Source organism: Petromyzon marinus, chromosome 64, assembly GCF_048934315.1.
Source record: "Petromyzon marinus isolate PM22_M1 ecotype Great Lakes invasive population chromosome 64, UKy_Petmar_22M1.pri1.0, whole genome shotgun sequence".
Taxonomy (NCBI): Eukaryota; Metazoa; Chordata; class Hyperoartia; order Petromyzontiformes; family Petromyzontidae; genus Petromyzon; species Petromyzon marinus.
Genome location: NC_133730.1, coordinates 8537335 through 8563131, shown reverse-complemented (window position 1 = coordinate 8563131; position 25797 = coordinate 8537335). Strand labels below are relative to the sequence as shown.

Here is a 25797-nt window from a genome sequence, read left to right as displayed (position 1 = left end):
TCTACGTGACCGATTCTATGTCGCTACACAAAGACAAAGATCCCCCGTATAGCCTGTAACAGACTGTTAGGGCAAGTGCTTTTAGCGAGCACCTATGAAGGCCGGCACTGTGGCACACAAGGGGGGTGGGTGACCAACACCACGGCAGGCCGCGTTTGTCTCCCAAGTGGCGATGTTTACACACTGCACCAGGTACTCATTGGAGGCTGAGTCGACCTAGGCGATGCCCAGGACCGGTTCGAATAATCGGCACCGGTGTTGGCCGTGAGCGGGAATCGAACTCGGGTCTCCGGGTTCGTAGCGCAGCGCGCTAACGGCTACACTACTGTTCCCTGTACACACACGTGTACACACACACACACGTGTACACACACGTGTACACACACACGTGTACACACACGTGTACACATACGTGTGTACACATACGTGTACACACGCATGTGTACACACATCAGTACACACACATGTACACACAAACACGTGTACACACACCTGTACACACACATGTGTACACACACACACACCTGTACACACACACGTGTACACACACGTGTACACACAAACACGTGTACACACACCTGTACACACACATGTGCACACACGTGTCCATGTTGTCACAGCCGAGGGCTACTGTGGAGGGCTCTTGGAGAAGGAGGTTGGCTCCTTCAAGACCCCCAACTGGCCTCAGAGCAAGTATCCTGTAGGCATCACCTGCTCCTGGCACATCAAGGCTCCCTCCACCAAGGTAATTCCTCTTCCGAACAAACAGCAGTTCTCTTCTGAACAAACACCAGAACACCGGTCCTGTTCTGAACAAACACCAGTTCTGTTCTGAACAAACACTGGTCCTGTTCCGAACAAACACCGGTTCTGTTCCGTACAAACACTGGTCCTGTTCCGAACAAACACCGGTTCTGTTCCGTACAAACACTGGTCATGTTTTGAGAAATATCGGTCCTGTTCTGAACAAACACCGGTGATGTTCTGAACAAATACCGGTCCTGTTGTGAACAAAGGCTGGTCCTGTTGTGAACAAACGTGGGTCTAGTTCTGAACAGATGCCAGCCTCGTTCTGAACAGTGACCCGTGCCAAGTTCACCGATTGCAAATAAGACTAATTTCCTGGTCTCTTCTGTTTTCACCCGGTCACACAACATCACCTTGGAAAGCCTCATTTTGACCCTGACCCTGACCCCAACCGTTTTCCCTGGGCCCTGGCCCTATCGCTTTGCCAGAAATCCTGACCCCTGAATGCTACCACCAGACCCTTACCCCTACCCTACCCTCTGATCCTATCCCCTGACCCCTGTTCCCTGCATCCTGAACCTAACCCTATCCCCTAAACCCTGGCGCTATCGCTTAAACACAAATCCTGACCCCTGAGCACTACGCCTGGACCGTGACCTTACCGTCTGATCCTCTCCCCTGACCCCTGCTCCCTAAATCCTGAACCTATCCCCTAACCCCTGACCCTGTCACTTAACCACAAATCCTGACCCCTGAGCACTACGCCTGGACCGTGACCATACCGTCTGATCCTCTCCCCTGACCCCTGTTCCCTAAATCCTGAACCTATCCCCTAACCCCTGACCCTGTCACTTAACCACAAATCCTGACCCCTGAATGCCACCCCTGGGCCCTGACCCTACCACCTAACCCTATCCCCTGAAACTAACCCCTAACCCCTGACCCTGCTGCTCCAAACCACATATCCTGACCCCCGGACCCTAACCACTACACACCGACCCCTGACCCCACCCCGTGACCCCCGACCGGGGCCGTCTCCTAGGTGATCGAGCTGTCGTTCCGCAAGTTCTCGCTGGAGCGTGACACCTTCTGTCGCTATGACTATGTCTCCATTCTCCATGGCGACGGCGGAGGGACCAACAGCAGCGCCACCAAGTTCTGCGGGGACACGGTGCCTGAGTACGTGACACGCGTGTGTGTGCGTGCGACACGCGTGTGTGTGCGTGCGACACGCGTGTGTGTGCGTGCGACACGAGTGTGCGGCTGAGTCGACCTAGGGGCGGCCCAGGAAAGGTTCAGATAACACTGCGTTCCTGGATGGTAAGTGTTATTTCCTTATTGCTTATGCCTCACAAGTACAGAAAACGGCTATTATTCCCCACAACCTTTGGTTTTCTGGCCAGGACATTGATATTTTGAAATGTACCTATTATCCAGAGCATTCCAGATAGATTCAGTGCTGAGTAAGCTTGGAGTAACGTCTCGAGCATTCTAGAACGTCCCAGTAATATAAATAGTAGTATAAACATAGGGGCCTTAAGCCCACTAGTTCAGTTTAGTTCCAGCTGCCTAAGTGGATACATATCTGCATTTTTCTGAGATGACATCAAGAGGCTGCAAGCATCCGGCAGACGCATTTTGCTCTGTCTGCGGCCAATTTATCAAGACAAGAGCGAGAAATTCCTCTGTGAAAGCATCTGCTAAGACGTGTGAGGCCTACAAATCATATTTCGGCATGCCTGTCGGGGATCAAGTCAAACCCTGGGCACCTCATTTCACCTGCGAGCAATGCAAAAAAAACTCTGGAAGCTAAGATAGGCAATTGTTTCTCGGAATTTTACGTTACAAAATTTGTCCAAAAAAATTGAACTGTAAAAGTTTTTAATTTTGAGTGGTCAGTGGTGGGAACCTACAGACCACTAAAGCAACTGATACTTCTGCATGGTGAACCCTTCCAAACGTCGGACTGGCAAGAATGCACCTGCTATCACGTACCCGGACCTTCCTTCATCCATCGCCCTGGTGCCACACTGCCATGAGCTCCCCGTACCCGCTCCTCCGTAGAGAGAGCAGCCGTCTTTAGAAGAGAGCAGCAAGTCAGAGAGCGAGGAAGACGTTGTAGATCCAGATGACAAGTTCAGAGGTGGAGCTGAGGAGAGAAACCCATACTACCCCAACCAAAAAGACCTCAACGACTTGATCAGAGATCTTGGTCTCACCAAGTCCCAATGCCGAGCTTTTGACGTCTAGGCTCAAGCAGTGGAACTTGTTGGATGAAAGTGTGCAAGTCGCAGATCAGAGGAAGCGTCACCAACCTTTTTGCAGCTTCTTCACCCGTCAAGATGGGCTCTGCTTCTACCACAATGTGACCAGTCCATTCGAGGCAATCGGAATTGCCTGTAACCAGAATGAGTGGCGCCTCGTCATTGACAGCTCATCCAGGAGCCTCAAAGCCGTGCTGCTGCTCCATAATGGTAACAAGTACCCGTCTCTTCCCCTGGCTCACTCGATGCACCTCAAAGAGGATTACAACAGCATCAAGACCTTGCTGGACGCCTTGAATCATGATGAGCACGGCTGGGGGGTCATCGCAGACTTAAAAATGGCGGCCTTCCTGATGGGTCTCCAAGGCGGTTTTACCAAGTTTCCCTGCTATCTTTGCCTTTGGGACAGCAGGGACACCAAGGCGCACTACCACAGGCGGGACTGGCCACAGCGGACCGAGTTCTCTGTGGGGAGGAACAATGTCAAGTAGGAGCCACTGGTGGACCCCCGGAAGGTGCTGATGCCACCACTGCACAACAAATTGGGCCTCGTGAAACAATTTGTCAGAGCTGTAGATAAGGAGTCGGCAGCCTTCAAGTACCTTCAAGACTTCTTCCCTAAGCTGTCTGCGGCAAAGGTCAAAGCCGCTGTCTTCGTCGGACCACAGATAAAGAAGATCCTAAAATTAAACGAATTCCCCAAGAACCTCACTAGTAAGGAAAAGCGGCTTGGGACAGCTTTGTCACAGTGGTTCGTGGCTTCCTGGGCAATCACAAGGCCGAAAACTACGTGGAGCTGGTTGAGACTCTGGTGAAGAACTACGGCACGATGGGCTGTAGGATGTCCCTCAAAGTCCATATCCTTGATGCTCATCTTAATAAATTCAAGGAGAACGTGGGAGCGTACTCGGAGGAGTATGGCGAGCGCTTCCACCAGGATATACTGGACTTTGAACGCTGCTACCAAGGACAGTAGAACGAGAACATGATGGGAGACTACATTTCGGGGCTGATTCATGAAAGTGACTTACAGTATAATCGTAAATCTCGAAAAACTACTCGCTTCTAAATCTTTTTTAGTAATTGTTTTATTACTTTAGTATAAATACGTGTTAATTTTGATTCATATGTTGTTGTTTTCTGACTTTAAGTGAACGAAATGACACAAATTCGCCCGTTTTCTCATTGAAAATAGGAACATTTCTAAACATCACTGCCCTGGTCACCAAAGCAAAGTTCGTGGGGAATAATAGCCATTGTCTATACTTACGAAATAACACTTACTACCCACAAAAAATTGTGTTACATAGTGTAATCGTCACTGGCTTTGTCGGTGGCCCTGAGCGGGAATCAAACTCCGGTTTCCATGTTTCGCACTTAATGGAGCAAACAAAGACAAAGATCCCCCGTGTAGCCTCAACAGGCTGTTGGGGCAAGTGCCGTTAGCGAGCAGCACCTATGAAGACCGGCACGGCACACGAGGGGGTGGGTGGCCAGCACCACGCCCGGCCGCCTTTGCCTCCCCTAGTGGCAATGCTTACTACACGCCGCACCAAGTACTCATTTGAGGCTGAGTCGACCTAGAGGAGGCCCAGGACCGGTTCAAATAATTGTCACTGGGTGCTGGCCGTGAGCGGGAATCGAACTCGGGTCGCCGGGCTCTTAGCGCAGCGTAGCGCTAACCGCTACACCACCGCTCCCTGCGCGCACACGCCTGTACACACACGCGTACACACACACGTGCGCAGACACCTGTACACACACGCACACACGCACGAGTATGCCCACGGCTGAGCTTCACTCCCCGTTCCCACGGCAGGCCCGTGACCTCGCCGGGGAGGGAGCTCTTCGTGCACTTCGTGTCGGACCGCAGCGTGCCGGCCGATGGCTTCATGGCCGAGTACCGCTTCCTGAACGTGGGCGGCCGCAAGGGAGACGGAGGGCCCCAGGCGACCAAGGCGCCCGCCCACATCCCCGCCGCCACTGGTGCCAGAGCGCGTAGTCACGCACCCGTGGACTTGTACACGCGGACGCGCACACGCGGACGTGTGTGTGTGTGTGTACAGGCGCAGCAGGCGTCAGCTTGTCGGGAACGAGCCCACGACCTCCCGTAGACCGGGCGAGGTCGTTGACATCTGCCCTGGCCACCGTTGGCGCACCCTATGCTACGTCGCTATGCTGAACCTTCTTTCGCACCGTACGTAGGCAGCCGTGCTGCTAAGGTGAAGGCCGGGACGCCTCGCGAGGGCGTGCGTGACCAGCAACACGAACGAACGCGCGCCCGGCCGCCTTTATCTCCCCAGTGCTGATGTTTACACACCGCACCTAGGCTCGCCCGGTTGGTAGCGCCGTGTGCTAACCGCTGCGCCACCGCTCCCCACTGCAGCGCGGTACTCGTGTGAAGATCCCCCGTGTAGCCTGTAACAGCCTGTTGGGGGCAAGTGCCGTTAGCGAGCGGCGCCTCTGGAGGCCGCCGGGGCAGGCACACGAGGCGGTGGGGGAGGCCAGCAACCACGCCCGGCCACCTTTGTCTCCCCACACACTGTGGTTCTTTCGGCAAAAAGTCAAGTAGGTATAAAATAAAATAAATGGCGACGTTTCGGGAGCAACAACAAACGTCCGTCAGTCAGGTGGGAAAGCGTTGATGTGCCGGTGAGGCGGACTGTGTTTAAAAAGGGTTTTGAAATGCAGGGTGCAGCCCAGGGGCGGGTTACATTTTTTTGACTCGCGGGCCACAATGGGTTCTGAAATTTGACAGAAGGGGCCGGGCCAGGAACCAGATGGACGGAGCGTTTGTGTGAACTTAATATAAATGACGCGTTAAAAAAAAATCATTACGTGAAAGGATTTGGCCTTTAACAGGTAGCAAAGCATTTATTTGCAAGGCAATTTAACAAATTGCGCGAACATGAACAATACAAAAAACCACGCCGTGACTCCCGGTCAAAGTGCGCCATCTAATGGGGAAACGGGGGCATTACAGGAGAAAGGTAAAATTTAATTTAATAATAATAATAATATTTGTACAAGTTCGGCGGGCCTGATTAAAAAGCCCAAAGGGCCGCATACGGCCCGGGGGCCGTACTTTGCCCTTGTCTGGTGTAGGTCAATGGGTCATGAAGAAGTGGGTGGGGCCAGGTTCGTGGTGCAGCTCTCCGTTTGGAGGAGCGCGCCCGCATTAGCGATGGAACCCAGGCGACTCCACCACCCTCCTTGTCACTGTTGGGAGCGACACTCAGCGCCGCACTGCAGCCCGCTGTCGATGGGATTGTTGTTGTTGTTGTGTCGTTGTTGATGTCATTGTTTGTTGTTGATGTTTATTCTTATTGCGTCGTTGTTGATGGTATTGTTGTTGATGTCATTGTTGTTGTTGTTGATGGTATCGTTGTTGTTTCTCTTCAACGTGACTTTACCGAAAAAACTAAGAATATGAATTACTGCAGTCACGAAAGCTTTAAATCAAAATTTGGTATCGTTGTTGTTGATGTCGGCATTATTGATGTTGTTGATGGCTCCTTGATGGTGATGTCGTTGTGTTGTTGATGGTATTGTTGTTGATGTCATTGTTGTTGTTGATGGTATTGTTGTTGATGTTGTCTTTGTTGTTGTTGTTGTTGTTGTTGATGGTATCGTTGTTGTTGATGGTTCCTTGATGATGATGTCGTTGTGTTGTTGATGGTATTGCTGTTGATGTCATTGTTGTTGTTGATGGTATTGTTGTTGATGTTGTCTTTGTTGTTGATGTTGTTGTTGATTGCTCCTTGTTGATGATGTCTTTGTTGTTATTGCTGGCGTTGTTGATGTTGATGTCGTTGTTGATGGCTCCTTGTTGATGGCTCCTTGTTGATGGCTCGTTGTTGATGATATCTTTGTTGTTGTTGTTGTTGTTATTGCTGGCGTTGTTGATGTTGATGTCGTTGTTGATGGCCCCTTGTTGATGGCTCGTTGTTGATGATATCTTTGTTGTTGTTGTTGCTATTGCTACAGCCGCGCCCACCCCTGAGCCCTGTAAGGTGCCCTGCAAACGTCAGGGCAACCTGGAGACCAACTACTGCTCCAGCAAATTCGGTAGGAAGCACAACCACGTGGTAGGGGCGGTGGTGGCGGTGGTGGCGGTGGTGGCGGTGGTGGTGGTGGTGATGACGGTGGTGGTGGTGACCGTGGTGGTGGTGGTGACCGTGGTGGTGGCGGTGGTGACCGTGGTGGTGGTGGTGGTGGTGACGGTGGTGGTGGGAGCGGTGGTGATGGGAGTGGTGGTAATGGTGGTGAGGATAGTTGTGGTTGTTGTGCTGATGGTGGTGGTGCGGATAGTGCTGGTTGTTGCGGTGACGGTGGTTGTGGCTCAGCCACCTTGTCAACCCTCGCCCCCCCCCCCCTGGCTGACCCCAACGGCTGACCCCCCTGGCTGACCCTTGGCTGACCTCTTGTCTGACCTCAACGGCTGACCCCCCCCCGCGGCTGACCCCCTTGTCTGACCCCCCCTGCCTGACCCCAACGGCTGACCCCCCTGGCTGACCCCTTGTCTGACCTCAACGGCTGACCCCCTCCCCCCCGCGGCTGACCCTTGCCGTCTGACCCCCTTGTCTGACCCCCCCCCCTGCCTGACTCTAACGGCTGACCCCCCTGGCTGACCCCTGGCTGACCCCTGGCTGACCCCCCTGCCTGACCCGAACGGCTGACCCCCCCCCCCCGGCTGACCCCCCCCCCCCCCCCGTGTCCGTGCAGCGATGGCGGCGAAGGTGACGAGTGCCGGGCGGCGCCGTGGCGGCTCGTCGCTGGAGTTCGACATCTCCGTGCTCGCGTCGTTCCGCGCCCAGGGCCTCGCCGTGGAGCAGGCCGGGCGGGTGGCCACCGCACGGCTCCTGGTCGCCTGCTCTCGCTGCCCCAAGATCAAGACCGGTGGGCGGGGGGGCGGGGTGGGCGGGGGGGCGGGGGGTGGGTGGGGTGGGTGGGGTGGGTGGGGGGGTGGGGGCTTTGGGGGGTGGGGGCTTGGGGGGTGTGGGGTGGGTGTGGGGGGTGTAGGAGGGTGGGGGCTTGGGGGGGTGGGGGGTGGGGTTTGACGGGGCTGGGTGGGGCTTGGGGGGGGATGGGGAGATGGGGGGTGGGGTGGGGGGTCATTTTCACCCAGCCCCCTCCCACCACCACAACACTCACATCACCCACACCTACAACACCCATACCTACTCCACCAACACATACACTACCCACATCACCCACATACCCACACCACCCACACCAATCACACAACAGGGAGCATCCCTTGACCGCACCCGGGCATCGATCAGCCTCCCATTGTATTTGTACCAGATGGAAATTCCTCCGGTACAGCCATCGAAGGCTTTACGAACTACGTGGTCAAAATGGATGTTAAATAATGTGGGAGCCAGAGGAGATCCCTGTCGCACCCCAAGGTGTACAGGGAATGGCTCTTACTCCCGGCCACGTAGTTTTACCCGGGCCCGCTCACCATCATGAAGGTCCTTAATGATCATGAGCAGAGGGTCAGGGACTCCGAAAGTACGAAGAAAAACCCAGAGCCCAGGCCTACTGATGGTATCATAGGCCTTCACCAGGTAAATAAAGCAGAGATGTAGGTCTTGTTGGAATTCCCTATACCTCTGCTGTAGCAGACGGACAGAAAATTAGGCATCTGTACAGGACCGCCCTTTCCTGAATCCGCATTGGGGCTCCGCAAGCCTCTCCTCCTCAGCGTGCCTAGCAAGGCGATATCGAAAAATTATTGCCAGGACCATTCCCGGCACACTGAGGAGTGAGATGCCCCTGTAGTTGTTACAGTCTGTGCGATCTCAGACTCTGGATCGCCTTCAGTACTTCCTCAACAGATGGCACCTCAGCCAGCCACTCACAGGGGGTAACTTCACCTTCCAATATTTGAGGCACCGCAGCCTCAGCAGGGTCATCCTCACTTTGTCCCACGATGTTTTCCAGGCTGAGGGATTTCCCCTCCCCGGGACCTCACAGAAATGCTCAGCAAATCTGCAAACCTGTTCCTGGGGGTCGGAGATTGGATCACCGTTTTTTTTCCCCTAATGATGGTAATAGGTGTGGCGCTGCAGGTTACTTTATTCATGAAATTAAAGAGCGATTTGTGATCGCGGGCCACTGAGACAGATTCCATCTCCTCAGCAACCCGCGACCACCACCCATCCTTGCAGCGCCTCACGGCTCTCTGAACCTCCGAGCGAAGGCTGCGGTAAGCCTCCTCATTCTCTGACGTGGGATTCTGTAGACCAGGGGCCCTCAACCCCTGAGCCGCGGGACCGGTATCGGTGCACGACCTGTTAGGAACCGGGCCGCACAGCAGGAGGTGACAGCGGTGAGTCCGTGCTTGGCCCGCCAATTATTTTATTATTGACGACTTCCGTCCGCGCCTCTTTCCCGCACTGGGCACTCGTCTCAGTCACGTGGTGTTGGTAAGCCCACGAGCTCTAACCCCTAGTAGCCACAATGAGTAAAAACAAGGGGGAAAGACCGTAATGATGAACCCCCCCCCCGGTACCAAAAAGGTTGGGGCCGCTGCTGTAGACGATGAGAGTGGGGCTTGTCGCTTCTTCTCAACTAGCCCGAACACTTCCTCTATCAGCCAGGGTCTGATGGAGGAGGTGTTCATGAGCCACAATCGTAAACCTCGCCCATTTCCCCTCGACATCAGGAAGAATGGGGGACGATGCCAACCCCAGCCGCAAGCGATGATAAAACTATCGTTTGCAACTTTCATCAGCTAGCTGAGACCAGGCCACTATGGGTTTGAATAGGGTCCTGGGTGTACGCAACTAACTACACCATCCACACCACCCCCAACAAAACACTCACGCCACCAACACCACCCACGCAACCCACACAACCCACACCAACCACACCCACCGCATCGACACCCCCCACCAGCTCCCCACACACGCACGCCTGTTTCCACTGGCGCAACCGAGCCGTGCCGAGCCGGCCCAGCTCAAGAGGCACAGCTATATATTTTTAATCCACTGCAAGAGCTGAAACCGTGCCGCTGACGTCCTCAGTCGCAGCCTGCTTCTTCCTGTATCTCCCCTCGCGTCTCCCCCATGTCTCCTCCGTGTCTCCCCCGTGTCTCCCCCGTATCTCCCCGTGTCTCCCCCATGTCTCCCCGTGTCTCCCCCGTGTCTCCCCGCGTCTCCCCCGTGTCTCCCCCGTGTCTCCCTCATGTCTCCCCCATGTCTCCCCCGTGTCTCCCCCGTGTCTCCCCGTGTCTCCCCGTGTCTCCTCCATGTCTCCTCCGCGTCTCCCCCGTGTCTCCCTCGTGTCTCCCCCGTGTCTCCCCGTGTCTCCCCGTGTCTCCACCATGTCTCCCTCGCGTCTCCCCCGTGTCTCCCCGCGTCTCCCCCGTGTCTCCCCCGTGTCTCCCCGTGTCTCCCCCGTGTCTCCCCGCGTCTCCCCCGTGTCTCCCCCGTGTCTCCCTCATGTCTCCCCCGTGTCTCCCCAATGTCTCCCCCGTGTCTCCCCTGTGTCTCACCCGTGTCTCCCCCATGTCTCCCCCGTGTCTCCCCCGTGTCTCCCCGTGTCTCCCCGTGTCTCCTCCATGTCTCCTCCGCGTCTCCCCCGTGTCTCCCTCGTGTCTCCCCCGTGTCTCCCCGCGTCTCCCCCGTGTCTCCCCCGTGTCTCCCCCGTGTCTCCCCGCGTCTCCCCCGTGTCTCCCCGTGTCTCCCCCGTGTCTCCCCCGTGTCTCCCCCGTGTCTCCTCCATGTCTCCTCCGCGTCTCCCCCGTGTCTCCTCCGCGTCTCCCCGTGTCTCCCCGTGTCTCCCCCGTGTCTCCCCAATGTCTCCCCCGTGTCTCCCCCGTGTCTCCCCGTGTCTCTCTCATGTCTCCCCCGTGTCTCCCCAATGTCTCCCCCGTGTCTCCCCCCATGTCTCCCCCATGTCTCCCCCATGTCTCCCCCGTGTCTCCCCCGTGTCTCCCCCGTGTCTCCCCCATGTCTCCCCCATGTCTCCTCCGTGTCTCCCCCGTGTCTCCCCGTGTCTCCCCGTGTCTCCCCCGTGTCTCCCCCATGTCTCCCCCATGTCTCCTCCGTGTCTCCCCCATGTCTCCTCCGTGTCTCCCCCGTGTCTCCCCCGTGTCTCCCCGTGTCTCCCCGCGTCTCCCCCGTGTCTCCCCCATGTCTCCCCCATGTCTCCTCCGTGTCTCCCCCGTGTCTCCCAGCGTCTCCCCGTGTCTCCCCCGTGTCTCCCCCGTGTCTCCCCCATGTCTCCCCGTGTCTCCCCCATGTCTCCTCCGTGTCTTTCCGTGTCTCCCTCGCGTCTCCCCCATGTCTCCCCGTGTCTCCCCCGTGTCTCCCCCGTGTCTCCCCCGTGTCTCCCCGTGTCTCCCCCATGTCTCCCTCGCGTCTCCCCCGTGTCTCCCCCGTGTCTCCCCGTGTCTCCCCGTGTCTCCCCCATGTCTCCTCCGTGTCTTTCCGTGTCTCCCTCGCGTCTCCCCCGTGTCTCCCCCGTGTCTCCCCCGTGTCTCCCCCGTGTCTCCCCCATGTCTCCTCCGTGTCTTTCCGTGTCTCCCCCGTGTCTCCCCCATGTCTCCCCCGTGTCTCCCCCGTGTCTCCCCGTGTCTCCCCGTGTCTCCCCCGTGTCTCCCCCGTGTCTCCCCCGTGTCTCCCCCATGTCTCCTCCGTGTCTCCCCCGTGTCTCCCCCGTGTCTCCCCCATGTCTGCCTCGCGTCTCCCCCATGTCTCCCCCGTGTCTCCCCCGTGTCTCCCCCGTGTCTCCCTCGCGTCTCCCCCGTGTCTCCCTCGCGTCTCCCCGTGTCTCCCCCGTTTCTCCCCGTGTCTCCTCCGTGTCTCCCCCGTGTCTCCCCCATGTCTCCTCCACGTCTCCCCTGTGTCTCCTCCGTGTCTCCCCCATGTCTCCTCCGTGTCTCCCCCATGTCTCCTCCGTGTCTCCCCCGTGTCTCCCCCATGTCTCCCCGTGTCTCCCCGTGTCTCCTCCGTGTCTCCCCGTGTCTCCTCCGTGTCTCCCCGTGTCTCCTCCACGTCTCCCCCGTGTCTCCCTCGCGTCTCCCCCATGTCTCCCCCATGTCTTCCCCGTGTCTCCCCCATGTCTCCCCCATGTCTCCCCCATGTCTCCTTCGTGTCTCCCCCGTGTCTCCTCCGCGTCTCCCCGTGTCTCCCCCGTGTCTCCCCCTGTCTCCTCCGTGTCTCCCCCATGTCTCCCCGTGTCTCCCCCATGTCTCCTCCGTGTCTCCCCCATGTCTCCCCTCGCGTCTCCCCCGTGTCTCCCCCGTGTCTCCCCGTGTCTCCCCGTGTCTCCCCCATGTCTCCTCCGTGTCTCCCCCGTGTCTCCCCCACGTCTCTTTTTACTCTCCCATACCTATCCAATTATCCCCCGTATCTCCCCCCGTTTCTCCTCTTTGTCTCCCCCCCCCACGCTCCCCCCTCCCCCCCCCGTGTTATTCACCCCCCCCCCCCCCCCCCACGTGTCTCCAGGCCACAGCTACATCCTGATGGGCCACGTGGACGCCGAGGGTCGGGCCGTGGTGCTGCCCTCCAGCTTCGTGGTCAACTACAAACCGACCCTCCGCTCGGCGCTCAGCAACATCAAGAACCGCAACCCCTGCTGAGGGAGGGGGAGGGGGAGCGGGCGGGCGAGGAGGGGAGGGGCACGGGGGGAGGAAAGTTGAACGACGAGGAGGAGTAGGGAGGGGGGGGAGTCGGGATGAGCAGTAGCGAGGGGGAGGAGCAGTAGCGAGGGGGAGGAGTCGGGATGAGCAGTAGCGAGGGGGAGGAGCAGTAGCGAGGGGGAGGAGTCGGGATGAGCAGTAGCGAGGGGGAGGAGCAGTAGCGAGGAGCAGTAACGAGGGGGAGGAGTCGGGATGAGCAGTAGCGAGGGGGAGGAGTCGGGATGAGCAGTAGCGAGAGGGAGGAGTCGGGATGAGCAGTCGCGAAGGGGATGAGCAGTAGCGAGGGGGAGGAGTCAGGAGGAGCAGTAGCGAGGGGGAGGAGTCGGGATGAGCAGTAGCGAGGGGGAGGAGTCGGGATGAGCAGTAGCGAGGGGGAGGAGTCGGGATGAGCAGTAGCGAGGGGGAGGAGTCGGGATGAGCAGTAGCGAGGGGGAGGAGCGAGGGGGAGGAGGGGCGTGGATGAGGAGGACGAGTTGCGAGGAGGAGAGGGAGGAGCAGGAGGAGGTGAAGGAGATGGGCGAGGCAGTGTCTATGAGATGTTAACTACCTCGTCTGCTATACAGGAGGTCGTGGGCTCGATGCCGACCCTGATGCGCCATGGATTTCTCTCCGCATCCTACAGTCTTTCCCTCCACGTTTAAGATTCAACATCACGCATTTAAAATATAGCTTGGCTGCTGCTGCTGCACATTTCCACGGGATGACATCAGCCACTTGGTTGGGCTATCATTTGTGATATCCAGGTCGCTTCTTTATAAGAGCTACATCTCGTTTTAAGGCTTTCGTGACTGCAGGGATTCATAGTCTTGGTTCTTTCGGTAAAGTCACCACGTAGAAGGGAAATAAAAATAATACAATTATAAAATGTTCTCGCTGTGGTTTTCACACCTGATGATGATTGCTTGTGTTGCAATCGAAACGTCGTGAGAACTGTATTGTTTTATTTTTATTATTTCATTATTTCCCTCCTACGTGACATTACCGACAGAACCAAGAATGAGAGCTACATCGCAGTTCAGTGGGCCTTACCTGGTAAAATAAGAAGTAGCTCAAGAAAAAAAGTTTTCCATCCTTCCCTCCGCTATCTCCTCTCTTCTCCCCTCTCCGCTCCCTGTCGGCTCTTCTCCAACCTCTCCCATCCCTTGGGGTCACGCTCACAACAGCATGCGCCGTCTCCTACTGCCGGAACACCCCTTTGACCGCGCTTTCACGCTGAAGTTAACCCCAAAAAACTAAAACGAAAACTATGTTCATTGCACCAGGTGTAAGGAAGGCCCCCACTGGGCTGGGTATCTCTTTTCCAAAGGCGGCCCTGGCTATCGCAAACGGCTGCTCAACGAAGTGGGCTCATTATCCCCATCATCGTTGTCGTGCGCAAATGTATCGCAGCAGCCATAACGCTGAAAAAAAAAACCGCGTAGAGACGTCGGTTCTAAATGTGGTGGGGGGGAAAAAACCCGGGAGGACACCGAGAAGAATCAACGCGACCACGGGGAGAGAGAGAGACACGCAAACTCCAAATATACAGCAGCAGCAGCAGGCTTCAGGGTTGGGATGGAACCCACGACCTCCTGCACACCAGGCGAGGTAGTTAACATCTCCTAGTCACCGTGATGATGATGATGATGATAATGAGATAGAGAGAGACACGCAGACGCCAAATAGCCAGCAGGCTTCAGGGTTGGGATGGAGCCCACGACCTCCTGCACACCAGGCGAGGTAGTTAACATTTCATAGCCACCGAGGTAGTTAACATTTCATAGCCACCATGATGATGAAGAGATAGAGAGAGACACGCAGACGCCAAATAGCCAGCAGGCTTCAGGGTTGGGATGGAACCCACGACCTCTTGTATACCAGGCGAGGTAGTCAACATCTCCTAGTCACCGTGATGATGATGATGATGATGAGATAGAGACACGCAGACGCCAAATAGCCAGCAGGCTTCAGGGTTGGGATGGAACCCACGACCTCTTGTATACCAGGCGAGGTAGTCAACATCTCCTAGTCACCGTGATGATGATGATGAGATAGAGAGAGACACGCAAACTCCAAATATACAGCAGCAGCAGCAGCAGGCTTCAGGGTTGGGATGGAACCCACGACCTCCTGCACACCAGGCGAGGTAGTTAACATTTCCTAGTCACCGTGATGATGATGATGATGAGATAGAGACACGCAAACTCCAAATATACAGCAGCAGCAGCAGCAGGCTTCAGGGTTGGGATGGAACCCACGACCTCCTGTACACCAGGCGAAGTAGTTAACATCTCCTAGCCACCGTGATGATGATGATGATGATGAGATAGAGAGAGACACGCAGACGCCAAATAGCCAGCAGGCTTCAGGGTTGGGATGGAACCCACGACCTCTTGTATACCAGGCGAGGTAGGTAACATCTCCTAGCTAACCCTGGCACCATTGTTGCGGAGTATCCGGCACAGGGACAGCTGAACAGGAGGTCGTGGGTTCGATCCAGACTGCTGCTGTATATTTGGAGTTTGCGGTGTCTCTCTCTATTTCTCTCATCATCATCATCATCACGGTGGTTAGGAGATGTTAACTACCTCGCCTGGTGAACAGGAGGTCGTGGCTTCCTGACCCCGACGCCTGCTGTGTATTTGGAGTTTGCGGTGTCTCTCCCTCTCTCTCTATCTATCTCCCCGTGGTCGCGTGGATTTTTTTTATATCCGGGTCCTCCGCTGTCTTGCCTCAACGCTTCGAATCAACGTCCTCTACGCGTTCATGGTACGCGGCTGCTATGAATGTACGCGCGGTGATGATTCGCCACTTTGTTGGGCTATCATCTGTGGCCAGCTCGCTTCTGAAAAAAAAATAAAGAGCCACGGGAGATCGGTGGGGCTTCACCTGGTAGAATAAGAAATGGCTCAAGAAAAACGTTTTCATTGTTTATAATGAAGTCAAGGCCGCACGACGACTTTCTCGACGATTCTTTGTTGTGGTTTATATTTTAACGAGCACACACACACACAAGTAAGGCAACGTCAACGCATCGCCTCGCCTCGCACAACGCGGGACTCGAACCCACGTCGGCTGCCCGGGCGAGGTTGTCGCTACCCGCTGGAATAAAAGAGGCACGGGAGTTAAACGCAGCGGGCGTGTCGATCTGTCTCTTTCCTCTCTCTCTCTCTGCCACCACTCGCGGTGCTGACATTACAACAACAACAACCACAACAACAACAACCACGACGACAACAACAACGGGCGAAGGACAGAACGGGATACCCCCATCACGATCCTCAACACCACGTGAAACCCACCACGTGACACCCATTATGATCCCTAACGCCACGTGACATCCACCACAATCCTCAACATACACGTGACACCCACCACGTGACACCCATTCTGGTCCTCAGCAGCACTTGACACCCAGCACGTGACTCCGACCACGTTACACCCGTTCTGATCCTCAACACCACGTGACGCCCACCACGTGATACCCATTATATTTCTCAACACCACGTGACACCCACCACGATCCTCATCACCCCCCTCCCCGGGTGAGAGTTTCCAATCGTCGCGTTCGAGAGATGGAGACGGGGCGCAGGGTTTTGTGTGAAAGCTACGATTTTAATTGGTATTTACTCTTCAATTTAAAGCTTTCGTGACTGCAGGGATTCATATTCTTGGTTCTTTCGGTAAAGTCACCACGTAGAAGAAGAAGATGGTATTTACTCATCGCTCGAGGAGAGCCGGGTCAAGTGTAGAGTTAGTCGCCGCAGAATACAAGTTAGAGAGAAGAAAAATGTAAATCATCATCGATGCCCAGATTTGGCTGCAGCTCCTGTCCCTGTATCCCCGTGTACCTGTGTCTCCCAGCCCCCATGTCCCCGTGTCTTCTCCCCGTGTCCTGGTGTCTCCTTCCCGTGTCCCTGTGGTCTCCTGCCCGTGTCCCCGTGTCTCTTCCCTCCGTGTGTCCCCGTGTCTCCTTCCCGTGTCCCTGTGGTCTCCTGCCCGTGTCCCTGTGTCTCCTCCCCCCGTGTGTCCCCGTGTCTCCTCCCCCCGTGTGTCCCCGTGTCTCTTCCCTCGTCCCTGTGGTCTCCTGCCCGTGTCCCCGTGTCTCCTCCCCCCGTGTGTCTCCCGTGTGTATCCATCCCGTGTCCCCGTGTCTCTTCCCTCGTCCCTGTGGTCTCCTGCCCGTGTCCCCGTGTCTCCTCCCCCCGTGTGTCCCCGTGTCTCCTCCCCCCGTGTGTCCCCGTGTCTCTTCCCTCGTCCCTGTGGTCTCCTGCCCGTGTCCCCGTGTCTCCTCCCCCCGTGTGTCTCCCGTGTGTATCCATCCCGTGTCCCCGTGTCTCTTCCCTCGTCCCTGTGGTCTCCTGCCCGTGTCCCCGTGTCTCCTCCCCCCGTGTGTCTCCCGTGTGTATCCATCCCGTGTCCCCGTGTCTCTTCCCTCGTCCCTGTGGTCTCCTGCCCGTGTCCCCGTGCCTCCTCCCCCCGTGTGTCCCCCGTGTGTCTCCATCACACGCGCTTCAGGCCACGGCCCATGAGGCAGGCGAACACGGTCATCACCATCTTGGGCTTCACCTCCACCAGGTCCTCGGGCAGTGCGTAGACGCGCGCTCCGATCTTGCGAGCCATCGAGATCGCGTACCTGGGGGAGTAGCGGCAGAGGGAGAGGAGTCACAATCCATCATCGCCACCGTCACCGCCAACGTCACACACGGGGACAGCACTGGGACAAGACGGGGACACCGCCACGTGAAGAAGAGTGATACAAAGACAAAGACACTATACATCCCCATCATTACAATCAGCATCATCGCTCCCATCACAACCACTCATCACCACCACCATCACTGAAACCACAACTACTCATCACAACCACCATCACTGCAACCACAACCACTCATCAGAACCACCATCACTGAAACCACAACTACTCATCACAACCACCATCACTCCCCACCACAACCACTCATCACCACCACCATCACTGCAACCACAATCACTCATCACCACCACCATCACTCCCATCACAACCACTCATCACCACCACCATTACTGAAACCACAACCACTCATCACCACCACCATTACTGAAACCACAACCACTCATCACAACCACCATCACTGCAACCACAACCACTCATCACCACCACCATCACTCCCATCACAACCACTCATCACCACCACCATTACTGCAACCACAACCACTCATCGCAACCACCATCACTGAAACCACAACCACTCATCACCATCACTCCCATCACAACCACTCATCACAACCACCATCACTCCCATCACAACCACTCATCACAACCACCATCACTGAAACCACAATCACTCATCACCACGACCATCACTCTAATCACAACCACTCATCACCACCACCATCACTGAAACCACAACTACTCATCACCATCACCATCACTCCCATCACAACCACTCATCACAACCACCATTACTGAAACCACAACCACTCATCACCACCACCATTACTGAAACCACAACCACTCATCACAACCACCATCACTCCCATCACAACCACTCATCACCACCACCATTACTGAAACCACAATCACTCATCACAACCACCATCATCACTAAAACCACAACCACTGATCACAACCACCATCACTCCCACCACAACCACTCATCACTACCACCATCACTCCCATCACCACCATCACTAAAACCACAATCACTCATCACCACGACCATCACTCCCATCACAACCACTTATCACCACCACCATTACTGAAACCACAACAACTCATCACCATCACTCCCACCACAACCACTCATCACCACCACCATTACTGAAACCACAACCACTTATGATCACCACCATCATCACTCCCACCACAACCACTCATCACTACCACCATCACTCCCATCACCACCATCACTAAAACAACAATCACTCATCACCACGACCATCACTCCCATCACAACCACTCATCACAACCGCCATCACTGAAACCACAGCCACTCATCACAACCACCATCACTGCAACCACAACCACTCATCACCATCACTGAAACCACAACCACTCATCACCACCACCATCACTGCAACCACAACCACTCATCACAACCACCATCACTGCAACCACAACCACTCATCACAACCACCATCACTGCAACCACAACCACTCATCACAATCACTCCCACCACAACCACTCATCACCATCACTAAAACCACAACCACTCATCACCACCACCATCACTAAAACCACAATCACTCATCACAACCACCATCACTAAAACAACAATCACTCATCACCACAACCATCACTCCCATCACAACCACTCATCACCACCACCATCACTGCAAACCACAACCACTTATGATCACCACCATCATCACTCCCATCACAACCACTCATCACCACCACCATCACTACAAACCACAACCACTCATCACCATCACTCCCATCAGAACCACTCATCACCACCATCAACACTCCCATCACAACCACTCATCATCACTCCCATCACAACCACTCATCACCACCACCATCACTACAAACCACAACCACTCATCACCATCACTCCCATCACAACCACTCATCACCACCATCAACACTCCCATCACAACCACTCATCATCACTCCCATCACAACCACTCATCACCACCACCATCACTACAAACCACAACCACTCATCACCATCACTCCCATCACAACCACTCATCACCACCATCATCACTCCCATCACAACCACTCATCATCACTCCCATCACATCCACTCATCATCACCACCATCACTACCACCACAACCACTCAACACCACCGCCATCACTACCACCACAACCACTCATCACCACGACCATCACAACCACTCATCATCACTCTCATCACATCCAATCATCATCACCACCATCACTACCTCCAGAACTACTCATCACCACCACCATCACTACAACCACCACCATCGCCGCTCGTGTGAAATGAGGAGTGGTCACGTAGCCCTAGGGAGCTCGCAGCTGGAGGAGGGTAGAGAGTCAAAAACACAGCCCATAGCACTCACCCCGCTCCCATCACAGGCTCTCATCCCATACTCCCATCCCATACTCCCATCCCATACTCCCATCACAGGCTCCCATCCCATACTCCCATCCCAAACTCCCATCCCATGCTCCCATCCCATACTCCCATCCCATGCTCCCATCCCATACTCCCATCCCATACTCCCATCCCATACTCCCATCCCATACTCCCATCCCATACTCCCATCACTGACTCCCATCCATCACTGCAAACCATGCTCCCATCCCATACTCCCATCCCATACTCCCATCCCATGCTCCTATCCCATGCTCCCATCCCATGCTCCCATCCCATGCTCCCATCCCATGCTCCCATCCCATACTCCCATCCCATACTCCCATCCATCACTGCAAACCATGCTCCCATCCCATACTCCCATCCCATGCTCCCTTGTTCTAGGATAACGAAGGGATGAAGGAGGAGGGTGGGGAGGAGGAGGAGGGGGTGAGGAAGCGGTTTGGAAAGGAATCAGAAACGATTTGGCACGGAGACTCGGGTCAACTTCAGCTCACAGAGGAGAAAGTGAAAACTCAGCGCTTACACAGCCGCACAAAGACGGCACACGGGGGTGGTGGCTGGCTAGCATAACGCCCGACCGCCTTTGTCTCCCAAGTGCCGATGTTTACACAAGGTACGCATTTTAAGGCTGAGCAGACCTAGGGGAGGCCCAGGACCTGGTGTTGGTCGTGAGCGGGAACAGAACTCGGGGCGCCGTGCCTCGTTGCGCAGGGCGCTAATCGCTGCGCCACCGCTCCCCACACACACGGATACATCACCACCACATCATCGGCTCCCCGTATAGCCTGTAACAGACTGTAGGGGCAAGTGCTGTTAGCGAGTAGCAGCACCTACGAAGGCCGACGCGGCACACGATGGGGTGGGTGGCCAGCAACCACGCCCGGCCGCCTTTGTCTCCCCAGTGGCGATGTTTACTACACGCCACCGATTCTAGATTTGATGCTTTCGTGACTGCAAGGATCCATAACTCTTTGGTTCTATTCGGTGACTTTACCGAATAGAACCAAAGAGTATACACACCACAGCTACACCAGGTACTAATTTAAGGCTGAGTCGACCTAGGGGAGGCCCAGGACCGGTTCAGAAAATCGTCACTGAGCGGTGTTGGTGGCCGTGAGCGGGAATCGAACTCGGGTCGTCCGGGGTTCGTAGCGCAGCGCAGCGCTGCGCTAACCGCAGCACCACCGCTCCCCACATAACTTAACACACACACACAGACACGTACACACACACACTCGCCCTAAACTCCACCTCCCACAGCCTCACTTATATAATTACACAGACGTGCACATACAATGACAAAAGTCCCCCCCCATCACCCCCTGTGTAGCCTCTAACCGACCGCCGGGAAAGTGTCGTTTGGCGACCAGCTAAAGATGACGGGCAGGGCAGTTGTGTTGGCCAGCACCACGCCCGGCCGCCTTTGTCTCCCCAGTGATGATGCTGTTTACAAGCGACACCGGACACGCTAGCGATTCAATGCGGAGCGATTCGGATAATCGATGTAAACCGCGCCGTGAGCGGGGATCGAACCCGGGTGCCGCTGGGTTCGCAGTGCGGCGAGCCAAACCGCTGCGCCACCGCTCCCCACGCGACCTCGCACAGAGGCTCACAACGGACGCGGAGACACGCGGAGACACGTGGAGAGACACGTGGAGACACGTGGAGAGACGCGTGGAGACACGTGGAGAGACGCGTGGAGACACGTGGAGAGACGCGTGGAGACACGTGGAGAGACACGTGGAGACACGTGGAGAGACGGGGAGACACGTGGAGACACGAGAGGACATACGGGGATATACGTGAAGAGTCACATGGAGACACGTGGAGACACATGGAGACACATGGAGACACGTGGAGACATGTAGAGACACGTGGAGGCACGTGGAGACACACGTGGAGACACGTGGAGACACGGGGAGACACGTGGAGACACGTGGAGACACGTGGAGACACGAGAGGACATACGGGGATATACGTGAAGAGTCACATGGAGACACGTGGAGACACGGGGGGAGATACAGGGAGACACGTGGAGACCTGTAGAGACACGTGGAGGCACATGGAGACACGGGGAGACACGTGGAGACACGGGGAGAAATACAGGGAGACACCTGGGGACGTGAAGAGAGAGGTGGAGACACGGAGGGACGCGAGAGGAAATACGTGGAGACGTGAAGAGACACGTGGAGAGACGTGGAGACACGGGGAGACACGTCGAGACACGGGGAGACACGTGGAGACACGGGGAGACACGGGGGGATTTACAGGGAGACACGTGGAGACGTGTAGAGACACGTGGAGGCACGTGGAGACACGGGAGGAGACACGGGAGGAGATACAGGGAGACATGGGAAGACAATTGAAGACAATGTGAGATACGGGGAGACATGGGCGGAGACACGGAGGCATGGGGAGACACGGCGGTAGATACTCGGAGACACGGGTAGAGACACAGAGACGCGGGTGGACACATAGGAGGACACACGTGTGGACACACACAGACACACGGGTGGACACACACAGACACAAGTGTGGACACACACAGACACACGGGTGGACACACACACACAGACACATACACAGACACATACACAGACACATACACAGACACAGACACACGGGTGGACACAAGACAAAGACAAAGATCCCCCATATAGCCTTAACAGACTGTAGGGGCAAGTGCTGTTAGCCGGAACGGTACACGAGGGGGTGGGTGGCCAGCACCACGCCCGACCGCCTTTGTCTCCCTAGTGGCAATGTTTACACACCGCACCAGGTACTCATTTGAGGCTGAGTCGACCTAGGGGAGGCCCGGGACCGGTTCAGATAATCGTCACTGGTGTTGGCCGTGAGCGGGAATCGAACCCGGGTCGCCAGGTTCATAGCGCAGCGTAGCGCTAACCGCCACACTATCGCTCCCCACCGGTGGACACACACACACACAGACACACACACACACAGACACACACACACACAGACACACACACAGACACACACACACACACGGGTGGACACACACGTGTGTACAACGCTGCCCCTACTTGGCGTTGCTCAAGTTCTGCTCCACTCCGTCACGCTCCCCGTCGGCGGGAACGAGGTCGTAGTTGACGGAGCCCGGCTGGATGGAGTCGATGAGGTCCAACACAACCATCGACGACGCGATGCTCTTGTCCTGGGGAGACAGACACGCTCAATCCACTGCTGGATGAGTTGTCTACGTTCTAAATGGGACTTCCATGGTGAACTAGACTTCCATGGTGAACTGGACTTCCATGGTGAACTGGACTTCCATGGTGAACTGGACTTCCATAGTGAACTGGACTTCCATGGTAAACTGGACTTCCATGGTGAACTGGTCTCCCATGGTAAACTGGACTCCCATGGTGAACTGGACTTCTATGGTGAACTGGACTTCCATAGTGAACTGGACTTCCATGGTGAACTGGACTTCCATGGTGAACTGGACTTCCATAGTGAACTGTCTTCCATGGTAAACTGGACTCCCATGGGGAACTGGACTTTCATGGTGAACTGGACCTCCATAATAAACTGGACTCCCATGGTGAACTGGACTTCCATGGTGAACTGGACTTCCATGGTGAACTGGACTTCCATGGTGAACTAGACTTCCATGGTGAACTGAACTTCCATGGTGAACTGGACTTCCATAGTGAACTGGACTTCCATGGTAAACTGGACTCCCATGGTGAACTGGTCTCCCATGGTAAACTGGACTCCCATGGTGAACTGGACTTCCTTGGTGAACTGGTCTTCCATGGTAAACTGTAATTCTATGGTGAACTAGACTTCCATGGTAAACTGGACTTCTATGGTGAACTGGACTCCCATGGTGAACTGGACTCCCATGGTAAACTGGACTTCCATGGTGAACTGGACTTCCATGGTAAACTGGACTCCCATGGTGAACTGGACTTCCATGGTAAACTGGACTCCCATGGTGAACTGGACTTCCATGGTGAACTAGACTTCAATGGTGAACTGGACTTCCATGGTGAACTGGACTTCAATGGTGAACTGGACTTCCATGGTGAACTAGACTTTCATGGTGAACTGGACTCCCATGGTGAACTGGACTTCCATGGTGAACTAGACTTCCATGGTGAACTGGACCTCCATAATAAACTGGACTCCCATGGTGAACTAGACTTCCATGGTGAACTGAACTTCCACGGTGAACTGGACTTCCATGGTGAACTGGACTTCCATGGTGAACTAGACTTCCATGGTGAACTGGACTTCCATGGTGAACTGGACTTCCATGGTGAACTGGACTTCCATGGTAAACTGGGAACTGGCAACCAAAATAATAAGACAGAGACCAAAAAAAATCTAATTCGATAGTTACAGAAAGAAAAAAGAACCCAACTCGATATTTAAAAGCTTCGCCTGTTTATTTATTCACCGTTCTCTATGCACATGTTTATACATCGCCTAAATGTTTTGACTGTCCGCCAAAACAAAATCAAAAGCCGCCAACCACGGCCCTCCCGAGTTGCTGGATGCAATCACCGTCCCACGTGGCCCTGTCTCTCAGTGTAATCACCATCGTCATGGTCACTCCACTGCTGGATGGAGATCAATGTGACGATGTCTCTACCCTACGTGTGATCTCTAGTCCACATGTCGCTCTCTCTGTCCCTGTGTCTCAGTGTAATCACCATCGTCATGGTCACTCCACTGCTGGATGGAGATCAATGTGACGATGTGTCTACCCTGCGTGTGATCTCTAGCCCACGTGTCGCTCTCTCTGTCCCTGTCTCTCAGTGTAATCACCATCACCAGGGTCTATCCACTGCTGGATGAGGATCATTGTGACAATGTCTCTACCCTGCGTGTGATCTCTAGCCCACGTGTCGCTCTCTCTCCCTGTCTCTCAGTGTACTCACCATCACCAGGGTCTATCCACTGCTGGATGAGGATCAATCCGCGTGGCTTGCGACAGACGATGACCACGACAGCGTCGTTGTGCTTTACATTTTGACTTAAAACTTTCGCGACTGCAGGAATTCACATTCTTTGGTTCTTTCGACAAAGTCACGTCGACAGAAAATGAAAGAAAAAATAATTTAAAAATAAATAATACTAATGTACTTTTATTTAAAATTGACATTTTTGCTTTTTATAAATTAAACATTTTCCAAAATTTTTATTTTTATTTTCATTCTTTAATTTTTCTTATTTTTTTTTTTCTATCTACGTGACGTTGTTGCTGTTAGACGACGTTCGCTAGACGCGCGAAAGCTAAAATGTGGAGAGTTAGTGGGGGGGGGGGGGGTGTGGGGGGTGTGTGGGGGAGTGTGGGGGTGGGTGGGAGTGTGGGAGTGGGTGGGTGAGTGAGTGGGGAGTGAGTGGGAGAGTGAGTAGGGGAGTGGGTGAGTGAGTGGGGGAGTGAGTGGGAGAGTGAGTAGGGGAGTGGGTGAGTGAGTGGGGGAGTGAGTGGGAGAGTGAGTAGGGGAGTGGGAGAGTGAGTGAGTGGGGAGTGAGTGGGAGAGTGAGTAGGGGAGTGGGTGAGTGAGTGGGGGGAGTGAGTGGGAGAGTGAGTGAGTGAGTGGAGGAGTGAGTAGGGGAGTGGGAGAGTGAGTGAGTGGGGGAGTGAGTGGGAGAGTGAGTAGGGGAGTGGGAGAGTGAGTGAGTGGGGGAGTGAGTGGGAGAGTGAGTAGGGGAGTGGGTGAGTGAGTGGGGGAGTGAGTGGGAGAGTGAGTGAGTGAGTGGAGGAGTGAGTAGGGGAGTGGGAGAGTGAGTGAGTGGGGGAGTGAGTGGGAGAGTGAGTAGGGGAGTGGGAGAGTGAGTGAGTGGGTGAGTGAGTGGGAGAGTGAGTAGGGGAGTGGGTGAGTGAGTGGGGGGAGTGAGTGGGGGAGTGGGAGAGTGAGTGAGTGGGGGAGTGAGTGGGAGAGTGAGTAGGGGAGTGGGAGAGTGAGTGAGTGGGGGAGTGGGAGAGTAAGTGAGTGAGTGAGTGGAGGAGTGAGTGGGGGAGTGAGTAGGGGAGTGAGTGAGTGAGTGGGAGAGTGAGTAGGGGAGTGGAGAGTGAGTGAGTGAGTGGGGGAGTGAGTAGGGAAGTGGGTGAGTGAGTGAG

At 55.3% G+C, this 25797-nt stretch overlaps 2 protein-coding genes and 1 long non-coding RNA gene across 6 annotated transcripts in view; 1 reads left to right on the top strand and 2 right to left on the bottom strand.

Annotated features, from left to right (window-relative positions):
* LOC116957880 (procollagen C-endopeptidase enhancer 2-like) overlaps positions 1–15779 on the top strand; it is a 32029-nt gene extending 16250 nt beyond the window's left edge. For both annotated transcript variants that reach the window (XM_076054209.1, XM_076054208.1), the window contains 6 exons: positions 621–745; positions 1790–1926; positions 4831–4997; positions 6999–7079; positions 7737–7910; positions 12473–15779. In XM_076054209.1, the coding sequence (XP_075910324.1) occupies positions 621–745; positions 1790–1926; positions 4831–4997; positions 6999–7079; positions 7737–7910; positions 12473–12606 (818 nt within the window). In that variant the 3' untranslated portion in view covers positions 12607–15779. The remainder of the gene's footprint in view (positions 1–620; positions 746–1789; positions 1927–4830; positions 4998–6998; positions 7080–7736; positions 7911–12472) is intronic.
* Positions 14950–25797, bottom strand: part of LOC142906452 (uncharacterized) — a 397072-nt gene continuing 386224 nt past the window's right edge. Inside the window, exon 2 of the long non-coding RNA XR_012930291.1 lies at positions 14950–15035. This is a non-coding gene — a long non-coding RNA (uncharacterized LOC142906452). The remainder of the gene's footprint in view (positions 15036–25797) is intronic.
* The window catches only part of LOC116957879 (plastin-3-like), a 66581-nt gene continuing 57023 nt past the window's right edge, over positions 16240–25797 (bottom strand). For all 3 annotated transcript variants that reach the window (XM_032980313.2, XM_032980315.2, XM_032980314.2), the window contains exons 15-16: positions 22745–22875; positions 16240–17281 (exon numbers count right to left, since the gene is read on the bottom strand). In XM_032980313.2, the coding sequence (XP_032836204.2) occupies positions 17149–17281; positions 22745–22875 (264 nt within the window). In that variant the 3' untranslated portion in view covers positions 16240–17148. The remainder of the gene's footprint in view (positions 17282–22744; positions 22876–25797) is intronic.